Genomic DNA, 23673 nt, shown 5'->3' on the forward strand with positions numbered 1-23673 from the left:
CTAGAGGAGCGCCGCCCCGCCTCCTGTGTCCCTCCTCAATTCCCCGCCCCCTCTCAGTTTCGCGTCTCCTAGCCCGACGCGCTCGCTATAATCACGTGACCGCCTCATCCGGGTCCTTTGCGTTCTCTCTCCCTCTCCCAACATGGCGGCCTCAGGTGAGTGAGCGGCCGAGCGCGGCCAAGGACCAGGCTCCGAAGCGACTCTCCGAGCCTGATCCACTGATTCTTTGGAGTCGGGGGGTGGGCGGCACCTCTTCCCTTTGGATTTTGGGGCTGCGGCAGGCTGGCGGCTGGGCCATGTTAGGTTATTGCCTCGGGATGTTTGGGGGGAGGGGAAGGACACCTTCCCCTCCCCCCTCACACCCTTTTCACCCCATCTGCGCGAGGTTGGATTGGGGAGTAATGGTAGACTCTGGCTTGAGTTGGAGTGAGGAGGAGCCGCAGAAAGATCAGCGGGAGATGTAGGCCATCTCATAGACGTGAAGCACTGTGCCCGCGTGAAAGCGTGGAGGAAGGAAGGAGGCGGTTGGCGCGCGGACGGGTGCACTCTGAACTAGGTCTCCAAGGCGCGAGGCCGTTGCGGACGGGAGTGGGGGCAGGGAATAAAAGGGGAGCAGTTAGAACCCGAGCGCGAGTCGCTGGTGGGGCGGAGGAAGGCGGCGGTGCGCGTGCGCGGTCGGAAAGCCTAGGGTACTGGAGACTGGCGCGCCTGAAAAGCACGCGCGAGAGCCCAGATGGGAAGGTTTTACGCGCCTGTGTTACTTTCTCTTTAGGTCCTTCCACTTTTTGCTCTTCCCCTTCTAGAGTGTGATCCGGCCCGTATGTTCTTCCAAGGGTAAATGGGTTAGGTTTGGAGGTTGGCGCTACTAGAATTAGACGGGAGTGGGGAACCCGGTGTGGTGCGCCCACGTGTTGCAGGAGAGGAAGCAGGGTGGAGACCTAGATTTCTTCTAGACTTTTTCTTACTCAGTCAACACAGTTTTACTTGAGCGTGAACTGTGTATTTGTCAGGCATGGGTTCTAGATGTTGGAGATCCAGTGGTGACCAAGATCAGAGCCCTTGACAGCTTCCGTTTTGGTTGAGCTTTGATAGCCCCAGTAGTGGGGTAGGGCCTTTTTTTTTTTTTTTTTTTTTTTTAAGGTAACTGCACAACTGCTAGGAGTTGCTTTTAGAAGAATACTAGTGGCTGGAGTTGATTTCTTGTTTAGAATTTGAGAGGAAATATCACTTTCATGTAAGTCTGCTTGCACTTCTGATGGACTTAGTAGAGAGTTGTGCCAGCATTTTGTTAACAGTGATTTTAGAATGGGGGATATGATCTCTCCTCCCTGGCATGAGCCTGCATTTTACAAAACATTTGTTGAACAATTTATCTCTGAACACTCATTTCTCACCAAGAATTTCTCTTCTCTGTTACATAGAGATGTATGTCTTTGGAAAATGTTGAGGGAATTGAGGTGCAGTTGAGCATATCTTTTACTAGTGTAGTACTTGACAATTGACCTGGCACTTTTCTGTGTGTTGTCTAATTTGATGTTCTTTGAGATAATGCAGATGTTGGTTATGTTCTGTCTGAGGAAGATGAAAATTACTTGTTTGAGGTCACTGTATGCAGATGGCAGAATAAGGTCAAAATCTTTGAAATTTATCATTCTTCTCCATTATCAACCTGGGACTAACAAGGTTGGTTTCTGTGTCGTCATATAAGTTTTGGATGCTGCCCAGGAGCTTCATCTGAAGTACTTTGGCCTGAATTTGTCATCTTGATGTCTTAGTGTCATAGTTAGTGAAAAGCCTGTATTCCCTTTCTGTATAACTTGTGTGGAATTTTTTTAGAGGTAGAAGACACTGATAGCATTGTGTTCATTTTGCAAAGTTAAGTCAAGTCCAGACTGGTAAAACAGATGTGCTTAGTGAGGTCTCTTCTTTCACTCTACCTGAGTGGAAGCCCTCATCTCCTTTAATTCAGTTACATGAATCTTTCAGCTTGTGTACTATGTGTAAGGGCCCACTTTTGGACCTTTTCCATCGTATTGATTTGGTGTATAATGGGTATACACCCATTCTATTAATACAGAGCCACTGTATTAATGGGTCTGTAAAATTAATGTATTTTCAGTATACTTCTTGATGGCCCCTGAAAAAACATCTTATATTTTCTTTGTGAAAATACATGATAAAACTTAACAGGCCTCTTTTACTTTTCTTTTAATTAGAGGAAAAGTGCTTTATGATGTGTTGGTTTCTGCTGTACACAGGTGAAACAGCTATAACTGTACATATATCCCCTCCCTTTTACTTTTAAATGAAACTAAAAAATTCTTTGCAATAATACAGTATCCATTGTGACCCATTATTGACCTTCAAGAACTGAAGTTGTCCCAAAGCTAACTATTGGATCTGTGTCCTTACCTATAGGGGATCAAATGTATTTGACACGGGTTAACAGTTTGTGAGATGACTGCTTTGGGATTGTGTACCTGTGTGCACACAAGACCTTTCATTTGCATAACACTTCAGAATGCCATTGTATGTGGCATCTTGTTTGATTGTTTTTTTATCGTAAGATAGTGTCCAATGGTGGTTTTCATAGTGCTGACCCCTATAGTTAAAAATGGTTTCACTGGTTGCTATTATATGCGGTTCATGTATTACCTATCTTCATATGCCTTCCTGTACCATATGTATGTTATTCTGGTAGTAAGGTACCTAGATTCAGAGAAGGTCAAGGTTAAAATGTCTTATGAAAATTCAAGTACAAATATAAAGAGAAGTATCAAGGTAAAACATTGTATTTCTAAGTAATGTCACTTTTAAAGAAAGTATACTTTTCAGAGAATCTTAAGGTGTAAGTCACATACCATGTATGTATCCTTGAGATAGAATAACCTACTACATTGTATTCGTCGCAAAACATCCTAAAACTTGTTTTCCAGATCATGGGGAAAGGGATTAACTTTGGAATTTGGGGTATTCTTGTTTTAACTGGTTGGTTGTAGTTAAATATGTGTATGTACATTTATAAGTGCACTCAACCAAAGTCAGTTTCTTAGATTTGTATCGGATATTGCTGTGGTCCATGTGTGATCAAAATTGAGTATGTGTGGAGAGGTAAGGAGAAAACATTGTGGCATTTTCCTCAAACTGTGTCAAGATGAAGTTGAACAAAGAGATCCCATAACAATAGGGGTCAAGGTGGTTCCCAGGTGGCTCAGTGGTTTAAAAAAAAAAAAAAAATCAGCCTGCTAATGCTGGAGATGCAGGTTCAATCCCGGGTTCAGGAAGATCCCTTGGAGAGGGAAATGGCAACCCACTCCAGTATTCTTGCGTGGAAAATCCCATGGACAGAGGAACCTGGCAGGCTACAGCCCATGACGTTGCAAAGAGTTGGACATGACTTAGCATGAGCAAGATGGTGAAGCTTGTTGATCCTGACTCAGTCTTCTTTTTAAATATGGAACGCTTCACGAATTTGCGTGTCATCCTTGTGCAGGGGCCATGCTAATCTTCTCTGTATCATTCCAGTTTTAGTATATGTGCTGCCGAAGCGAGCACCCTGACTCGGTCTTTATTCTCTGCTCTGCTAAACAGTAGCACAGTAAAGGTCGAGGACTCTTAATGTTATGATACTGTGCCACACTCTATGAAACCTCTTTTCGTGCTGTGCTCTAAACAGCAGTAAATAAGTCTAGTTCTAGGCACTCTGGTATTTGGGCAGATTGCTTTTTTTGTCGTTGTTGTTGGCTGCATTGGGTCTTCATTGCTGTGAGGGCTTTCTCTAGTTGCGGTTCACAGGTCTCATTGCAGAGCACAGGCTCTAGGTGTGTGGGCTTAAGTAGTTGCAGCTCACTGGCTCTAGAGCGCAGGCTCAGTAGTTGTGACACACAGGCTCAGTTGCTCAGTGGCAGTGTGGGATCTTCCTGAACCAGGGATTGAACCCATGTCCCCTGCATTGGCAGACAGATTCTTTTCCAATGTACCACCAAGGAAGTCCAAGAACTTAATTTTTCCAAGAAACAATGCCTCATTTAATTATTAAAAACTATGTAAATTCTTCTTCCTGAATAAGAGATACTAGTTTAAGAGGGAGAAGTAGGGCTGCATTGTACAACAAATAAGCTTTTATTGCTTAAAGTACTTTAAGGTGTCTGCTGTTTTATTTAAAGAACTAACAGTTTGTCCATAGATTTTACCACTCCAGTATATGTCAGTTGGAGCTTTTATTACTAATACAGTGGAGTTAGAACAGGAAAACATTCCAAGAAAAAACTAAAGAAAGCAATTTTACTTTCGATCAGCCTGATAATCCTGAAGATTTGGCTTACTGTAGTCACTTTTCTGCTAATGTGCTTTGTATAGGGCTAGCATGTCCTTTTGTTTGTCTACTTATTTATTGATGTGAAAATACCACTTAGAACACTGGTTCTCAACCATGGGCAATTTTGTCTCTCCCACCCAGGACACTAAGTCTAGGTTTGGAGATTGCTGTTGAGTATACAATACATGGTACAGTGTCTCCCTGCCCTCCCCCCAAACAAAGGATTACCCAACCTAAAATGTCAGCCAGCAGGGCAGAAATTGAGAAAGAGTTAAGCTGATCAGTTGTAGTATTTATTTTTATACCTATCATAACAAAGCTTAACTAGATGAGTATATAAAGAGCTTCACAAGTACCTAGTATTTAGTTAGTAAATTACAATTGTGATGAGGCAAGCAGGCAGTTAGAGGGTTTAATAAAACTTCTGGGACTTGTGTTTTTTTTCTTGTCCAAGTGGATTTGGTCTTAAATAATTGGGATGTGTTTTATTATATGGTTGAACTTTCACCAATTCACAAAAAACTTAAAGACATTTAAGAGTTGGATCGGCTCAGTCACTGTGTCAAGGGTTTGATACTGCTGGAGCATTAAAGGATGCTTTACTTAATAAAAAAGAGAACATCGTTGAAGTCCTAAACATGGAATGGACATAGATATTGCAGGAGCAAGAGGTGCATGAAGGATTTAAATAACATTGTTTCTCAATTATTAGAATAAAACAGAGTGGAGAGAGCATCTAGGTTTGTTAATTTCACTTTTTTAAAGGCTTGTTCTGTTAATCTGCTGCTTATATTATGATTGAGTCAGTGCTGCTGCTAGATTTAAAGAATTTAGAGGTCTTGAGGAAGAGTTTTAGTTTGTCTTTATATGAAGGCTATCATCATCCAACAGTGATTTCTCAGCCAGAAGTTTTTGGAGGGGCCAGTCACAGAATCAGAGGGGAAAGGGATATGTATCGTTTGAAAAGACATTCTAAAATGGTGTTTTAATTTTCTTTTTTGGACACACTATTTTGAAATTTTAAATGACGTTAAAGGAGAATGTGAGATTAGTTTGTCAAGAGTCAAGGGGTGATAATTGAGAAAACCTGATATAGAAAATTGATTTACGCCAAAATCAAACAAAAGACAGATTGGTTTTCCAGCTTGTGCTGTTTTGGCATTAGATTTGTATGTAAAGCAAAGGGGGAAAAGCGATACCTCTATCAAACTATTATTCTCATGTTGGGCTTTACCTCATTGAATGGACTGACTACCAGTTCTATTTTTATTTTCTCAATGACCAGACAGATCGTGAAGCCCCATGAAGGGTAAAGCTCTCTAGCTAGCATCATACAAGTCCCACTTACTTTTTAATTGAACAACTAAAATAAGCCTATACACTATCATTCTACCACAAAGGTATGTTTTATGTCTTATTCAAATTAAGATTTCCCCCAGGACTTTACATATGAGCTAGGAGCAGTATCAGTATTATCAAACTGCATAGCTACTTTCTTTCAAAGCATAGGATAGAGCCACAGTATAACCTGATGATCATAAATGAGTTTTGGAATAGGGTTACTATTAAGTCACTTTAGAGACACATGAAAACTTCACATTCAAGACCATATTTTCCCTATATAATTGTAGCCAAGTTTGTCTGTTTTGTGCATTGAGACCATAATTCTTGAGGTTCATTTTGTGTCCAGAAGGTTCATAACATTCATAGCAAACAGGTCTTTAGTTCCTGAGAGTTGTATTTTAAAGGAAAGGTAAGTACCAGGTGAGAGAACGGCCTTCGTTCAGTTAAGCAAATGGTGCATCGAGTTACAGACTCTTCATCATTTTGGATTGAAAATTGAAAGTTTGTTGAGAATTGGAACATGGAGAAGGGACTCATCATTATAAAAGGCATGAAACTGATCTTTGTTACAACAGAGCTGCTTGTCATGGTTTTTTGGGGATTTTGCTTTTGTTTTCCTTAGCCATGTCACAGCTGCTCTGAAGGGCCAATTCTAGAACTTCAGTTAGTCCTTTCAGCTCTTCTGCATTAGCTGCTGACTGGTGCCATCTGAGAAGAAGTTCTAAGGATTGGAGAGTTAGAGCACCATGGTCAGGGTTCCTAAAGATTTCATAACTGGGGAAAACAGTAAATTGCTGGTTCTCAGGGATTTCTTATGTTTTTCCTTTAGTATAATATCTCATTTTCATATGTGGTGTTAAGGTAGGGAAGGAGTGTCAGAATATTAGAGCAGAGATTTTGTTTTGTTTCTTTGTGTCCCGGGAGCAATGAATGTAGTAACCTTTCTTAAACACAAATAGTTAAATTAAAAATCTCAAATGATACACAAGAGAATGTAGTAGGAAATAAAAGTTTGCCCCCCCCCCCCCCCATTTTACTTTTCACTTCTCATTGGGTTTTCTCCTTTATATCTGCATGGAATTCTTTCGTATAAATGTACCACAATCTAAACCTTTGATGGGCCTTTTTTGTTGTTTTCTTATAAGTACATTTAACAATAGTGCAGTGTACAATTCTGTAAAGACCCAAGTATTGATGAATAATCTTTCTCTTTTTTTTTTGAAACAGCGAAAAAGAAGAATAAGAAGGGGAAGACTATCTCCCTAACAGACTTTCTGGCTGAGGATGGAGGGACTGGTGGAGGCAGCACCTATGTCCCCAAACCAGTCAGCTGGGCTGATGAAACAGACGATCTGGAAGGGGATGGTGCGTTTCCTTCTGTTATCCATCATGCCTGGAGTTTCTGAACAAGATATATCCCATAATAATGCTTCACACTTGCAATTTGGAAGAAGCGTACTAATTTTGTAGAACCTGAAATCTTATGTTTATGTATTTGTACATAACAAAATAGGTTAAGGCTGTGAGTTTGAAATAGGGACTAAAGTGGTGATTCAAGAGGGCTTAGTGCCAATTCTGGCTGTTACAGTAATAGAGTTTTGTCAGGATACTGTCCTTTTAAGCCTTGTTTTCTTCATTTGGAAAGTAAGGACTAGATGATTTCATTTTAGGTCTAAAATTCTGTGATGTCCTCATAAAGTAAGATGGCAATATAATCTATAAGCTGTTTATACTTAACAGTCAAGGAATAATTTGTTTAGTATGAAGGCATGGTGTTCCTGAGTAAACAAAAATGGTCTGAGGGAAAGGAATAGGAATAGTAATTATGGTGGGAAAATATTTGAAGAAGTTCTGTGCCTTCGCAGAATAGCTGGCAACAGGCAGGAGCTATAAAGTCATTGGGCCTGACAAGTCTGATCACCCATCATTTTTGTCTAAAAGCCTTCATTGCAAACTGAAAAATACTTTTTCTTTTGTGACCTATTTTTGTATTAAGAAATTTCATCTAGATTGTACCTTCTATAAGTGTTGATACCTGAGGTACAAACTCATGGGCAGTACCGTAGGGACAGTATCTCCTAGCTCCATTAGGATTACCATCCTGCTGGGCTATCATCTGTGACCTTGGTAGGCAAGTTACAAAACCTTCCCAAAATCTTAGTTTCCTTTTGTGTAAAATGGGGAACGAGCTCACAAGATGACTACAAAGCTAAGGTGGAATAAAATTGGCACTTCGTGTAGGTCCTCTTATTCTACAGTGGTACTAAGGGAAGTTTCTTCTGTTGTTTAATGTCTACTTTTCTACCGTAGTTTCAACCACTTGGCATAGTAATGATGATGATGTGTATCGGGCACCTCCAATTGACCGTTCCATCCTGCCCACTGCTCCACGGGCTGCTCGGGAACCCAATATCGACCGGAGCCGTCTTCCCAAATCTCCACCCTACACTGCTTTTCTAGGGAACCTGCCCTATGATGTGACAGAAGACTCCATTAAGGAATTCTTTAGAGGATTAAATGTAAGTGTGAAGGATTTAGGTAATGAACTAGATAGGGAGGGTAGAATAGTGACTGTCTCTTGAATTCCTATGTTGAGAAAAGTTCTGAGGTTATATATAGACTTAGAAAAAAAAATCAGTATATAATTAAGTGGCATTTAGGCCCTCTGGCTGAGAATTTTCTCGTTTGGACAGTCTTATCGACAATTTAATGCCATATTGATACAGGGAGAATCTGTCAAGAACATATACCCTTCTTATTAAGAAACTTAAAGGTGACATACCCAGTTGAATGTTGAAAAGTGGGAAGACAGTTTCTCTGAACTCAGCTATTCTGTTAATGACATACAGGCTTATAGCAAAACTACATTTAAGACTACGTTTAATATTTTATATGAATACATTTAACTGAGCAGATATGTAGTTTATATTAACAGAATCTGTTCACATATAATGGAATTCACAGGCTTGCTTAAAAAGCTTAAGGCAAGATGTTTGAAAACACTGATCTGAAAGTTTCCAAGACAAAATATGAGGTACCTAGAAGTCCTTTTTCCAAACTTTGATGAAAAAATACTTAAGATTTCAAAAGTGGAAGGAGTAATAATTTCCAATTCTATTGGGTTTTTCTCCAGAGTCTTTGCCAATAAGAAGACATCTGTATTCCCTTTTATTTCGTTCCTTTTCCTGCTCTACTCATGAGTGGAGTCAAAATAGAATTTGAAAGCAACTAACAAAATCCATATCTCAGAAGCCCAGAATAAAGTATCAAATCAGTGATGCAAAAGATAACTTGAATATATGCACAGTGTTAGAGAAGTGAAGAAATAATAAGGGTTAGAAAACAGACACAAAAGGTGACAAGAAAGTAGTTAGAAGTATGATCTGGTGCTTTATCATCTCAGAATTTGGCAGAGAGGGTAAGGATGGTGAGAGTTCACAATCCAGTGTTTGATTCAGTCAAGCTATAAATATGTGAAAACAGTAAATAATGTTTCTCAGATAAGTCAGCTTGTCATATACTGCCCAGAAAAGCTTTTGGCAAAAACTGAGTCTAATTTCTGAGAGAAAAATTGAAAATCAATTAATTGTGAAATAGGCAATTCCTCTTAATTGAAAAACAACTTAGAAATACAAAATGAGGCAGAAGTCAGGAGTACAAGGAATACACTGAACTTGTTCAAGTTTTTTAAAGGTTAAATTCATACTGTTCAAGTTGAAAAGATTTTAACAAGGTATATAGTGAAGTCTCTCTTGTATCCCTCTGTACCAGTTTTCCTCCTGGAGACATCTAGGTTCTTGTATATTCAGAGAAATCCATTGCATACACAGTGTCAAAAAAAAGAAGGCAAGTGAACAAGGACATTGAATTTGGGAACTATTTCTTATTTCTTCTTTAGATCAGTGCGGTGCGTTTACCGCGTGAACCCAGCAATCCTGAGAGGTTAAAAGGTTTTGGTTATGCTGAGTTTGAGGACCTGGATTCCTTGCTCAGTGCCCTGAGCCTCAACGAAGAGGTAAATAAAATAAGGGTGGGGTTAAGGGCTGGGAGCTAACAACTCTTAAGTTTCTCAAACTGATTATTTTTCAGTCTGGGTCTTTAGCTATTTCAGAGATTCCCACAATATCTACAAAGAAAAGCCTGGATTATTTATCAGTATTCCAGTTAACTTTCAATATCTAGCAAGTTACACTTCCCTTCAGCAAGTTCAGCAGGGCCTAGTAATAATTTTAAGAGAGCTCAGAAACATTTCTAAAATGTCATTTGTATCAATACTTGCTCCTAGGAATGACAGTAAACATTCAGTCCTGCTTTTTTACTATTGCCTGTAGATGTTTTCCTACCTAGACACACCAGAGGTTCAGTAGGGAGAGAAAATTCAGTTGTTAATACATGAAGGGGAATGGAGATTAAATCTAATTGTGCTCAGTTATTTAAGGCCATGTATGGATTAGTTGGGCTTGCCCAAGCAGGAATATTAAATCAGTTAGTTGCTTATTAGTGATAAAAAGTTTCTAATCTAGGAACTGCTTTTTTACCTCTAGTAACTTTAGAAATCAAACTGATTATATCTGGGAAGGAAAAAAAGGCTCTTTTTTAAATTCCAGAAACGTCTCTTTATTGAGAAGGCAATTTCCAATGACATTTGTGGCATTATTCTGTGGTCCAAATCTGACATTGGACGTGATTGAAAGCAACTCCTCCTAAAATATTTTATTTGTGTATTTAGTTAAATATTAATATATGAAAAACAAAAGTTGTTGGAAGTTTTTCTTTTCATGTCACTTTTAGGTTTCATTAACATTGCTAATTTTTAACTTCTCAGTCTGGATAAGAAAAGGATACCATACAACTGTTATTGTCTGAAGTTTGCTGAATTGACTATAATGTAAAAGGATTATACTTAATAAATTGCCTGTGATAGTTAAAAAGTTAAATCTATTCTGTGAGATTTGACTTTATAAAAATAGTAAGATAATTGAGCTGACATTTATTTAAGCCCAACTTAAATGTTAATTCTACGAGGTTATTTTATATTCGAGTCTTTATAGAGGATTCTTTAGCCAACAGATTGTAGTGTTGGCTAGATTACAGTGTTTTTCCTTTATCTTCCTTCCCCCAGTGCTTCTGCTATGCCCAGACGTTCAAGGTCACTCATGGGATTTGTGCATAATGGGGCAAAAGGTTGGTTAATATGGTCCTATGCTCTCAGTCTCTAGGTAACAGGAGAATTCGAGTGGACGTTGCTGATCAAGCACAGGATAAAGGTGAGAAAGCTGACTGAACGTGTTCAAGTGTTGTTTCGTCTGGTCCTAGGATGACAAACCAGAGGTGCCCTTCCCCAGAAATTTTTAGTGGAGGCCTACCTTAATCTCAATCAGTAATTGTTGGCTGAGGGTGGTTTTGCTTCACAGGGGACATTTGTCAGTATTGGGAGACATTTGGGTAGCCACAAGTGTGGGGAGGGCTGACATCTAAAAGAATCCCGGGACTGTTCTATAGTGTGTATGATGGCCCCCACAACAAAGAATTGTCCAACCCAGAATGTTAGTTGTGTTGAGACTGAGAAACCCTGATTGGCTTACATGAACATTAAATATATACTAAATAAATTACATACCTAGCACTCTGGACACCAAGGGAGCCCGATTCACGTGTATTTTAGAGGCTCCTGGCCTATATAGACAATGAGACAGGTAAGCATTAAACCAGTAGGAATGAATGTGAGGAAGGAAGTCATTTGGTTGAGTTGAAGAGTACACTAACAGGGGTGGGATGACTTCATGACAACGCTGTGGTATAAGCAGGTGTCGTGTGTGAGGCAGTAGGGGTTGTCTACACGTGCGAAAAATACTTGGCAACAGTTTTTGTGAGCTAACCTGTGGTTTTTTTATTTGATATATCCGTAGACAGGGATGATCGTTCTTTTGGCCGAGATAGAAATCGTGATTCTGACAAAACAGATACCGACTGGAGGGCCCGTCCTGCTGCAGATAGCTTTGATGACTACCCGCCTAGAAGGGGTGATGATAGCTTTGGAGACAGTAAGTTCATTTTCATCCAGTTAGTTTCTTCTGTGTTCTGAGGGTGTTTTGTAATTAGACAAATAACAGAAAATTCATTACCTTCAAAAAAAATCCTAGATGTCTACCCATACACCACGTACTTTTGTGGGCTCAGGATATAGCAGTGAACAAAACATAAAATACTGCTCTCTGGACATTTTTTTTTTTTTTTTTCTGGACATTATTTTAACAGGGGAGAGATGCAAATAAAATGTGTAATTTAGAGATGACTAAGTAGTGGTTTGTTGATATAATGGACTGCTTGATAGCATAACATACATGTGATGACAGGGATAAAATTCAAAACTTGTTTAGTGTGGCCGAGCTTCATGGCTTATGGGATCCTAATCCTCCTGACTAGTAATTGAACCCAGGATCCCGGCAGTGAAAGTGCTGAGTCCTCACCAATAGACCACCAGGGCGTTTCCGAAACCTGTTACAGTGAGGAAGAAAAGCAAAAATGTGGAGGAATTTTAGAGCAGTATCATGTAGTGTAAACACGTAAGTTTGTAAAGATAAGTGCATGGTAACGTAACCACCCTCATGATTATGGATAGAGGGTGGAGGGAATTCTTTCACTACATTTGTAACATGCTACTTTTTAAATTTTGAAACTGAAATAAACATGTAAAATATTGACAGAGTCCTCCTTGACATAGTTAAGATGTAGAAAGACAGAGTCATGTTTGTATCTGATTTTTAGATCAAGTCTGTGACTCAACAGAGCCTTGGGAGAACTACTTAGGCACTTTTACTTCAGTATCTATGCAAGAGGTTCTATTATTAACAAGGGGAAATGGCTCTTGAAAGGAAAAGTAGACAATCAGCCCAAGGGGTCCCAGGAACATGACAATTTTCTCACCTCAGATATTAAATTTAGAGAAAGTAAGATGGATAATAACAAGGAAAGACTAGGCCAGGGCCCCAAAGTTAGCCCTGCCAATGTGGTAGAGGTAGGTCCCGCACTGTGCCACAAAGGGTAGACACCCCTGTCCCAAGCCAGTAGCCCATAAAAGACACCTTGGGAGTGGGGCAAAGTATTATGCTAAATGTTTTGTATATTTCCAGAATATGCTGTCTTATAATAGCATAACTCCTGTGCTACTTTTCGTCACTGTGGATCCCTGCTCTCTCAGTGCAAGTTTATAATTTATAAAGTTTGTTTATTTACTTTATTTTGCCCATGCCACAAGGTATGTGGGATCTTAGTTCCCCATCTAAGGATTGAACATGTGCCCCCCCTGCGTTGGAAGCGCAGTCTTAGCCACTGGACTGTCAGGGAAGCCCCTTCGTTTATAAAATCTAAACTACCTGTGGATGAATGTTCATGTAGACAAAATGATGACCTTTGCAAAATGAAACCATTGTTTAAAATGAAGCTGTCAAAAAATAAATAAAATGAAGCTGTCATAAAAATAATATCTATCTTTGATCTACTCAAGTAAACTCAAAACGTCTTTTAAGTTGGCTGTTTCATTTTTTAATTAATTGGTTCATATTGAGATGTTGAAGTGTTTTAATTAACCGATTGTCATATGTTGCATATATTTTTCTCATTTTGATTTGTGGTATATGTCATTATTTTTCCATGCCAAATTTTTGTTTTCCCCACCACCACACCACATGGCTTTTGGCATCTTGTTTCCCTAACCAGGGATCAAACCCATGCCTCTTACTGTGAAAGCTTGGAGCCCTAACCACTGGACCAGCTGAGAGTTCCCTCCATGCTAAACTTTTAAGTAGTCTTTGATTCTTTGATATCAAGTGGGAAAGATTGCAGTTATATTTTCTTCTGGTGTTTTGTGCTTACGTTATTTAATATTTAAATCGTTGATCCTGGAAGTTTATTATGGACTATACAGCCGTCCATGTCTCCTCCCCCCCATATCTGTGGGGATATATTTCAAGATACCACCACCCCCACATGGATGCCTGAAACCTTGGATATTACTGAATCCCATGTGTTACTCTGTGTTGTTCCTATACATACATAGCTATGAAGTTTAATTTATAAATTAGGTATACTAGAGATTAACAATAATAATAATAAAATAGAACAATTGTAACAGTATACTGTAATAAAAGTTACATGAATGTGTTGTCTCTCAAAGTATATCTTACTGTACTATACTGTGTGGGTACGCTGGACAAAAGGGATGATTTGTATCCTGGACAGGTTGGAGGAAGAGAGCATAAGATTTCATCCATGCTATTCAGAACAGCGCACATTGCTGTTACATTTTAAAACTTAAGAATTGTGTATTTCTGGAATTTTCCATTAAAAAATTTTGGCTGTAGTTGACCACAGGTAACTGAAACTTCAAAAAGCTAAACCACAGATAAGGCGGGACCACTGTATATTTATCTCTCCCCTAACTTCCTCCTAAATTGTTACCCCAAGACTTCTCTGGTAGCTCTGTCGGTAAAGCGTTCCACCTACAGTGCGGGAGATCTGGGTTCGATCCCTAAATTGTTACCCCAGGAACATTTATTGAATCACTAGAGAACTTTTTAAAAATAACTATCGAGAAAACTTAATTTAATACAAATTATTCTGCCTTGGATATAATATTTTTGTTGTTAATAAAAACAGACACCTCAGCGAATATGAGCTCGAAACCAAACTGACCTAATGGGCTGTCATGTTTCTTTCTATTAGTAGTGTCAAAGAAAAAGGAATGATGTTACCTGTCTCTCTTCTTCTCTAGAGTATCGAGATCGTTACGATTCAGACCGATATCGTGATGGGTATCGGGACAGTTACCGTGATGGCCCACGCCGGGACATGGATCGATACGGGGGCCGAGATCGCTATGATGACCGAGGTGGCAGAGACTATGACAGAGGTCATTATAAAATACAAATGAAATGGTCTTCAAGAGCTTCCTTCTTCCCTCCAGTGTGATGATTACAATTTGGGATCTGTTTACAGGCTACGATTCCAGGATAGGCAGTGGCAGAAGAGCGTTCGGTAGCGGGTACCGTAGGGATGATGACTACAGAGGAGGCGGGGACCGCTACGAAGACAGATACGACAGACGAGATGACCGGTCCTGGAGCTCCAGAGATGATTACTCTCGGGATGATTATAGGCGGGATGATAGAGGTAATCATCTTGTCTGCTTGCTTGATGGAGCGTTACAAGTAGAGGAGTAACTGGTTGAAAATTTCCAGTTAATGGGCACAAACAGAATCTGCACATAGTTAAAAGAGAAAAATGCATCAGAACAGGATAGAAAGAGCATTAGATTAAAATGAACATGATGAAAATAAAGTCTAGTTCTAACCTCTCTTAGCATATAGATTAAAATTTAATTGAATAGACAAAAAAGGAAAAAACCATTTGCTAGACTCTTATAGTAAGGTCTCACTTAAAATAGGCTGTTTTAGCCCCACTTTTCAAGTGAAGAAATGAAACTCAGTCACAGTCTTACAGCCAGTAATTGGTAGGCAGTATGGGTTAAAAACCAGGTGTTGCTTATTTCAATGCCAATATACCAAATGGTTGGTATTCATTCATTAATGTTAAGATGTCAGTGTACCTATTGTAAAATTAATGCCCCTAATTTCATGATCACTTATATAAAATGTGTTGTTACAACTCTACCTCCCAAAAAGTATTGTAAATGGCCACCATTTGTCGTTCTGACTTCAGTGATGTCATTTTAAAAATACTATATCCGGGAGCTCGCTAATGGCCTAGTGGTTAGGATTCTGGGCTTTCATTGTCCTGGCTTGGGTTCAGTCCCTGGTTGGGGAACTGAGATTCCGAATGTGGTACAGCCAAAATTAAAATTTAAGTAATGTATCTGGTCCAGAATTCTTCTCTGTAATTCTATTTAGCACACCTAGAGTTGATGATTAGTAAGTATTCAATGTGGTAGAGGTACAAGTAATGTCTCCACTTTGAAAAGTAGAGGCTCAGATGCAACCTTCGTTAACTACTGACCTTTGCTTTTCATGTTGTCTCCTCTCCCAGTAGTTGATTTCCACCCGCCCATCACCCCCAACTCCTAGGATCTGCCCCCTTTCCTCCAGGGTCACTGCCACTGTCACTGTTCAGACATGGTTGCTGTGCCCATGTTATTAACATTTCCCTCTATTTTCACATTGGTTTGGGTTGTCTTTCTGGAACAATATCTAATTAGGTTATTATTATTATTCTAAAACCCTTTTTTGTCTCTTGATGGCCTGAAACATACCCTTTTGTACCTCTGACATAGACAAAGGCCTTCACTGCTCTGCCTCTTCATACTCCTGCTGTTGATACAGTATCTGAAATATAAGTGTTCAGGTTATTTGTTGAGTAGGTAAATGAAATTATCAAAGGAGGAAGAAGGGGACACTGTGTACCACAGTGGGAGGAGTAGTGGAGTTGCTTCAATAATGTGGGTTTCATTTTTTGGTCCACCCTCTATTAGGTGTGTGACTTCAATGAGTTCTTATTTCTGACCCGTTGTATCCTATTCACATTGGTTATGGCCCCTTGAGTTATACAGATGAAAAATGTTACCTTAAAAGTTACATAAACTACTAATGTAAAACCTTTATAGAAAATTTAAATTTTGCTACACAGTACTCTCTTTGTTTGCAAATACATAAATATGTACAAAAATAATAAAGACATGCATGAGAAGGATAAATAGCAAATTGAGCATAGTAGTTTGGAGAAGACAACATGGCTAAGCATGTTACCAGGGAAGGCTGTGGAAATTTTTGCAATGTTTTAAGTCGGGTGGTTGATGTACACGAGCTTTCTTTATATCTTTTATGTCTTTTGTATGTTTGAAATGTTTAGGATAAACACTGATTTTTGAGAAACACAATCTCCTTGAAGCACTCAGGTTTATCTTGAATTATTCTGACAGCTTGGATCCAGGAAGAAACCAGACCCCTTTAGAGTTGACATTGTGGTGTTCACTGTTGCATGCTTTTCCCTATGAATCCCTGTCAAATTTATATATTATACACAGATAAAGAATACAAGAGCTGGAGTCTTCCCCAGCATAGTGTTACAAGTTCTTCTTAACCTACTAAAATGATTCATCTTCCACACCACATATTTTAATAAGATACTTTCATCCAATATCTTATCATAGTTCAAAATCCCCCCAGATGATAGTAATCATGGTAAATGATCAGTTTAATGATCTGCCTCCTTACCTTTGTTGGATTGGCTAGCCACTCTTTAATCTGAATACTAAATAGCATTTCATAAGAGATATGTCTGGCAATCTGACTTTTAGCCATCAGCTTCTAGCGATTTCCAAAAACTATTACTTAAGAGTTTTATTTAACTTAGGTCCCCCCCAAAGACCCAAACTGAACCTAAAGCCTCGGAGTACTCCTAAGGAAGATGATTCCTCCGCTAGCACCTCCCAGTCCAGTCGGGCAGCCTCTATCTTTGGAGGGGCAAAGCCTGTAGACACAGCTGCTAGAGAACGAGAAGTAGAAGAGCGGCTACAGAAGGAACAAGAGAAACTGCAGCGTCAGCTGGATGAGCCAAAACTAGAGCGACGGCCTCGGGAGAGGTGAGGTGATCTTCAGTGACGGGTTTCCCATCCATGAAGCCCATGATTCTTAATGGGGGCATTGTATCTCTAGGACTCTTGGGAAATTTGTGTGAGTGTTCCTGGTTGTCACTTACTAGCATTTAGTGCTCATGGGTGGAAGTTGCCAAGTGGCAGTGAGTGAGACAGTTTCTTTAGTTAGGGAAGAGTTGTGGCCTGTCCCTCATGATTTTCAAAAGGCCTCCTGGGCCAAGCGCCTGCAAATTTTGGCTGACCTTTAAGAAAAAAAATTGCCAAACCCTGCCTTAGTGTATAGAGTAAAATCCAACCAAAGTGAGGTGAATGGATTTACTTCTTTTCAAGTTATTGGAGATGGAGTAGAAAGAATGTTTTCACTCGTACTAAGTATAGGCTGTAAATTATTTTCTAGTTATAATAGTCTGATAAAACTAGACCTGGTTTTTTGATTGATTGGCAGAATTGTGTTGTCAGTAAGGGAGCACAGAGTTACAGATTCTGTAGAAGAATGTTCTTAACCCTAACCAACACTTGGTGAAGTACAGGTTTTCCCCGATGTCCAAAAGTAGAGCATTCCTACAAAACTTTTTATAAGCCAAAATGGTGTAAATCAAAGAAGCAATTATTTTAGGACACGTTTTGCTAACAGATAAAAAGCTTGCTGCAAAACCAACACTGAACTGTTTTCACTTTTCATGTTTTTTATAAAAGCAGAATCCTCAGGATTTCTTTCCAGTAGCAGCAGCATATATGGGTCTTTTTGTAAAAGTAAAGTGGCATAAAGGTAACTTTGAAGCAAGTGATACTTGTATTTAGAACCCAAGTGTGTTAAATGTCTGCCACTTTGAAATGGTTTGAGCAAGAAAGACAGGTTATACACCCACAGATAAAGCCAACACGATAAAACTTATAAAGTGATAGTTCTTGAGGGGTCAGCATGGGTCCAAGGTAGCCATCACTGAGCCGGACGTGATGTATTTTGTTAAATCTCTTTTATACAGACACCCAAGCTGGCGAAGTGAAGAAACTCAGGAACGGGAACGATCGAGGACAGGAAGTGAGTCATCACAGACTGGGACCTCAGCCACATCTGGCAGAAGTAAGTCAGACCAGGGTGGGTATTTCATTATTGCCCTTTTCCATAACCTAACATATCCATAGCCAAATTATGCACAGACTTTGGAATATGAAATTTAGTCATGGACTCTTTATTTGAGTTATCATGGATTGGTCTGACTTTCATATCTGCTCTGAAAAAATCTGGGAAATGGGTACCAGAAGTGACTTAGTTGATCAGTTTAATAGCCTCCCACTGAAAAGTACACTTGACTGTTGGGTTTGTCCCCTCATCTTAGGTTCTTGTGTCACTTTGTTGTTGTTGTGCTGGGTCTTCATTGCTGCAGGTGGGCTTTCTCTAGTTGTGGAGAGAGGGGGCTGCTCTCCAGTTATGATGCATAAAGACTTCTCGTTGCGGAGCCCAGGCTTTAGATGATGGGCTTTGGTAGTTGTGGCACACAGGCTGTTTCTCCACGGAATGTGGACTCTTCCAAGACCAGAAATCAGATCCGTGTCCCCTGCAATGACAGACATTTTCATCCAGTGTACTAGGGGTGGAGTCCAAAGTCTTGTATCACTTTTTGTTGTGAGTGTTTCTACATGTGTATCAAGTACTAACATTTTAACACTGAGAACAAAAAAGTTTATAATCTAAGGAAAAAACAATACTATTTTTATCTGTGGGGAGCCAAATTCAGCTCTGTGTTTAAGAAGAATGATGGAAAGCAGTATACTTGGATGTGGACCATTTTCCACTCTTCAGGTTCTAATAGATTATTATCAATAAGCCCTTTTTTCTGATGCTTTGAATTTCCTATTCTGACCTCACAGATGCACGAAGAAGAGAGAGTGAGAAGTCTCTAGAAAATGAAACCCCCAATAAAGAGGAAGACTGTCAGTCTCCAACTTCTAAGCCTCCCAAACCTGAACAGCCTCTAAAGGTAATGCCAGCCCCTCCACCAAAGGAGAATGCTTGGGTGAAGCGAAGTTCTAACCCTCCTGCTCGATCTCAGAGCTCAGACACAGAGCAGCAGTCCCCTACAAGGTGAGTCAGCTTGGAAACATGGCAGTTGGTTGGCTATAGACTCTTCAGTGCTGTTTTCTCATGGTGGAAGGTGCCCTCTGGGGTGCTGGCCTTATGGCATCTGATAAGTTCTGCCATCTTGGCTCTCATAGTGCAAATTCTGTGGTGTGCCGGTGGTTCAGTTTTCTGGAGGTTTGCTAGCTGGTTGACATCACTTTGGTGACTCAGTCTGCACACACTATAAATCAGAACCCTCAAGTGCCTCATTATGGCCTTGGGGGTCACGTCACTTCCCTTAGTCTTAGGATTCTTATTTGTAAAGTAGAGGGATAAGATTAACCTAACATGACTATGATGATTCTAAGGATGTGACACTTGGTCAAGTTCACATAATTGCTCTAATTGTTGTCTTTTCCCATAATGTTTAAAAACATTAAGTTTGTGTTTTTATTTTTCTGTAAGACTTACTGCACTTGACATAGACATTTCTGTTCCTTTCCTAAGATAAGCTGATGAATGTGATTACATGTTTTCTTTCTAGTGGTGGAGGGAAAGTAGTTCCAGCTCAACCATCTGAGGAGGGATCATCAAGGAAAGGTAAGGCCAAGAGGGAAGTAGGCCATTTGCCAAGATAGAGACCTAAATTTAAAAAAAAAAAAAAATAGAGGAACTGGAAAATACTGAACTTGATTGTATTTTGCACCTTTTTTGTTGTTGTTAAAAGTTGGTTGTCTGCCTTTTCTTGCCAGTAGAGGGCAGGAGTGGCTTGTTTGGAGAAAACGTTGAGCCCTGCCCTTTCCTGATAGAACATTTCTTTGAAAAGGGAAAGAAAAGGGGGTGGAGAGGAAATTGACATGCTTGGTCCAGATTAGAAATGTCGCCATCTGCAAGGCCAAGGTCACTACACGGCGTCATAGTCCTTATTTCCACTTTGCTTTTCATGATGGCGTTAACCACACAGCGGAAATTTTTAGTGGATCTTATTTAGGGTGTGTGACTGATACAGAGGACATGGAAGAAGGGCTTAGGAACGAAGTCTAGATCAGAGGTAGTTTTCATTTCCCTCAGTACCTTTGGGCACACTTCTCTTCAGCTTAAGGGAAACCTGAGAGTGGGAGTGTTTATTTTCCTTGACTTCCATTTATTTTTGTGCCCCTCAAACAGATGAAAATAAAATAGATGGGGTAAGTGCCCCAAAAGGCCAAAGTGGGAACTCCAGCCGTGGTCCGGGAGATGGAGGGAACAAAGACCACTGGAAGGAGTCAGACAGGTATGCATGTCCTTTCTTCATTTCTAATCTCTGACCTGATGCTAGATAGCTGTCTCTTTGTAATTAAGTTCTTCAAGCATTGCCAGTTCCCACTGTGAACCTGTTAAAGTCAGCCAGTATAGTCAGTTACAATTCTGAGAATCTAGAAATTCCAAAAAGTCCAGATAGCCAAAATTGTTGACTGGATGTGCCTATCAGTATCTGAAAACTGTTTGTGGGTGTTGGGAGAGTCCTCTCCTAAAGGTATTTCTGTCTCTGCAGGAAAGATGGCAAAAAGGATCACGACTCCAGATCTGCACCTGAGCCAAAGAAAGCTGAAGAAAATCCAGCCTCGGTGAGTGTCAAAGACTTCCTCAACTTCCTGTGACCCACTTTCACCACTGAAATTCTGTACATGCTGCAAATAGAGTGGTTGATAGTGGGTATTGCTGCTTGTTTGAAATAGTGAAAAAAGCTTAGGCTAGCTTTTTTCCTTCATTCTACCTTTCACTACTCTGATCCCCTCTTCAAGATAAAAGGTGATGTATGCCTTCCATAAGAACACACCTGCCTCCAATCAACTCTCCCCAGCTACAGCTCCATCAGAAAAGCCCGATAAGCAAATGAGTGGGTGTGGTCTGGACATCCACCTCCCATCTGCCGCAGTATCCTGGTCCTTGGGTTTTGCTGTGAGAGTTCAAGGCCTTATCTATCTTGTCTGTTACAGAAGTTCAGTTCTGCAAGCAAATATGCTGCTCTCGCCATTGATGGTGAAGATGAAAATGAGGGAGATTACACCGAATAGACCTCTGCATTCTGTGCTTTCTCCTAGTCTCTCTCCACCCTGGAACATTCGAGAGCAAATCAAACCTCTATCCAGACAAGACAAAATAAAACTCACCATCTCCTGGAGACCTTTCTTAACTTTTTTTTAAAAAAACACAAAATGAAATTCTTTTGCATGCTGCTGCAGCCTTTAAAGTATTGAACTAACAGGAGAATCACCAGTGTAGCCAGAGAAAGAGACGTACAGCTTTTAATGGAAAAGTTGTGGTGTGTTTTTATGACACATGCAATTGCCTGTGTGATTAGTGCCTAGGGGCCTCCGTTTAGCAAAATGCAGTGACAGTGATGCAGTGTCTGGAATCTAGTTGGGCAGTAGACAGGTATAAGGAAGAGTGAGGTTCCTACCTTTAATTCTTACTATCCTGTTGTGGCATACATGAATTCTCAAATATTATCTGAATAAATTCTCCATCCTCGGCAAGGTAGGTTTAGTCTCCAGGAGGCTGCCAGCCCCTCCTCTCATTTAGTTCTGAGTTACTGGGGCCAGCCTATGGGGAGTTCCTTCATTTGTACCCCCCAGGGGGGTAGGTGGAAGTGAGTCTACAGGCCACTGAAGAATAGGACTGTTTGGTGACCAAAATAAATGGGGAAATCGTGGTTTGAAAAGAAGGTTGGGGGCTTGGTGAATTATCTTGCACCAGTAATAGAGAAAATGGTATATGACCTCCAGTAAACACATGAATGGTTTACTTCCTGGAGCAGGAAGCACTTAGGGTTCGTGGGAATTCCCAAATCTTTTTGTGTCCTGGTTTCACCCTTTCTTAAACACTATCCCTTCTGAAAGTTCAAATAAATCCACATTCTGTTGAAATCTTGAAGTTTTAAAAATTCAGACTTTGTCATCATCTTAGGTTCCTTGTGCTAGTCTTTCCTGTTCCCTTCCCACAGACTTGGACTTCGGTCACACTCTTGATCTCCTAGGCATCCTCTAGAGCCCCCTGGGAGCTGTCTAATGAGGAATCACTACTGCCTTTCTTAAGCAATTCTTGGCTCCTTCATGTCTTGAGTCTCACTCCTTCCCTTCAGCTATTCCTGCTCCTGCTGCTTTGACCCCTTTTGCACCTCAGAAAACTTCAGAATTACCAGTCTTAGGTGGTGAGTGTGGCCACTCATCCACATTGGGGTGAATGGAAATTAAATTGGAAACCTTTCTTACAACCTTGATTGGTGTTGGGGGGTGTGCTTTTTGAAAAAGTTTCCATCTCTGCACTGAAATCCCACACAAATGTTTGGGTTTATAATGTGGCCTAGACCAATGTGGGGGGGTGGGTTGGTTCTTTTTATTTTTTTAGCATTCCTTGCCAGAATGAATGATAATGGAGAACAATTTAACAAGGTTCTTCTCTTGCAACACAACAGCTTTACTTGCCTGCTTTTATGTGCACCTTGGTACTATCAGCTCAATAGATGGGGTCCTTATGGGCAGTATTGGTACCTACAGAGAAAAGACACCTTGGTCTCTTTTATTTGCAAGCTTTTTTTCCCATCAGTCCTAGGTTAGACCCTGTCCAACCTTGCAGGGTGTTGGTTTATGAGTGCTGCAGCAGTGAGTGTAATGCATCATTTACCCAGTGGACATAAAGGACATACCAAGTGAAGTAACTTTAAATAATTGGCTTGGAGTGGCTAGTAGCTAGGAAGTGGCTTTTAGAGATACCCAAGGTTGAGAGGGTATTTTTTTAAACCATTTGCTATAGATGTTGAAAAGGTAGGGTTTGCCCTCTTCATGTCTACTCCTTCCAAATAGATGTATACAAAAAAGCTGTTTTTTCCCCCGTTCCTCTACTCTGCCACCCTGTTAAAACAGACAGGGATTTATGACCCGCTCCTCATCACATGTAAAATTTGTACAAAAATATCTTCTATGAAAATGATTTGTAATCTGTAGACTTAATACCTGGGAGATGTCTTGAGATGTAAAATCCCATCCTTTGGGTTTTGGGGTTTATTGTTTTCTCCAAATAAATCTGATCTTTAAAGTTCACTTTAATGCTTAAATTTCTTGATATGCATACCACATTCTGTCCACTGACAGTCTGCTCTCCACACACACACCTTGCTGAAGTTCTCTCTCGGTACTCGATACCACTTTATGCAGCTGAAGTGTGGGACTGCAAGCAGCATCTGTTGATTAAGGCCTCAGAACTGGAAATATGTATCAACTTCCCCTCCATCATTTTTGCCTGGTGTTAACTTTTTAGTACCTGAGAGTATCTGCATCCCATTTCCTGTACTGTTTATTT

General features: G+C 40.1%; 1 protein-coding gene and 1 non-coding gene across 3 annotated transcripts; one reads left to right on the forward strand and one right to left on the reverse strand.

Annotated features, from left to right (window-relative positions):
• Positions 1 to 23414, forward strand: EIF4B (eukaryotic translation initiation factor 4B). 2 transcript variants are annotated; one of them, XM_043446490.1, is made up of 15 exons: positions 1 to 155; positions 6890 to 7027; positions 7973 to 8181; positions 9561 to 9677; positions 10875 to 10929; positions 11572 to 11706; positions 14436 to 14573; positions 14660 to 14833; positions 17030 to 17258; positions 18257 to 18369; positions 19143 to 19356; positions 19877 to 19932; positions 20500 to 20605; positions 20867 to 20939; positions 21312 to 23414. In XM_043446490.1, the coding sequence occupies exons 1-15, from the start codon at positions 143 to 145 to the stop codon at positions 21387 to 21389; spliced, it is 1848 nt and encodes a 615-aa protein (XP_043302425.1). In that variant the 5' UTR covers positions 1 to 142; the 3' UTR covers positions 21390 to 23414. The 2 variants fall into 2 exon arrangements, with proteins under 2 accessions (XP_043302425.1, XP_043302426.1); XM_043446491.1 differs by having other exon boundaries at positions 18257 to 18354.
• On the reverse strand, positions 3449 to 3555 carry LOC122427908. Its single transcript, XR_006265599.1, has one exon. It is a non-coding gene; the product is annotated as a U6 spliceosomal RNA (small nuclear RNA).
• Positions 23415 to 23673: the final 259 nt, after the last annotated feature.

Source organism: Cervus canadensis, chromosome 25 (assembly GCF_019320065.1).
Source record: "Cervus canadensis isolate Bull #8, Minnesota chromosome 25, ASM1932006v1, whole genome shotgun sequence".
NCBI lineage: Eukaryota > Metazoa > Chordata > Mammalia > Artiodactyla > Cervidae > Cervus > Cervus canadensis.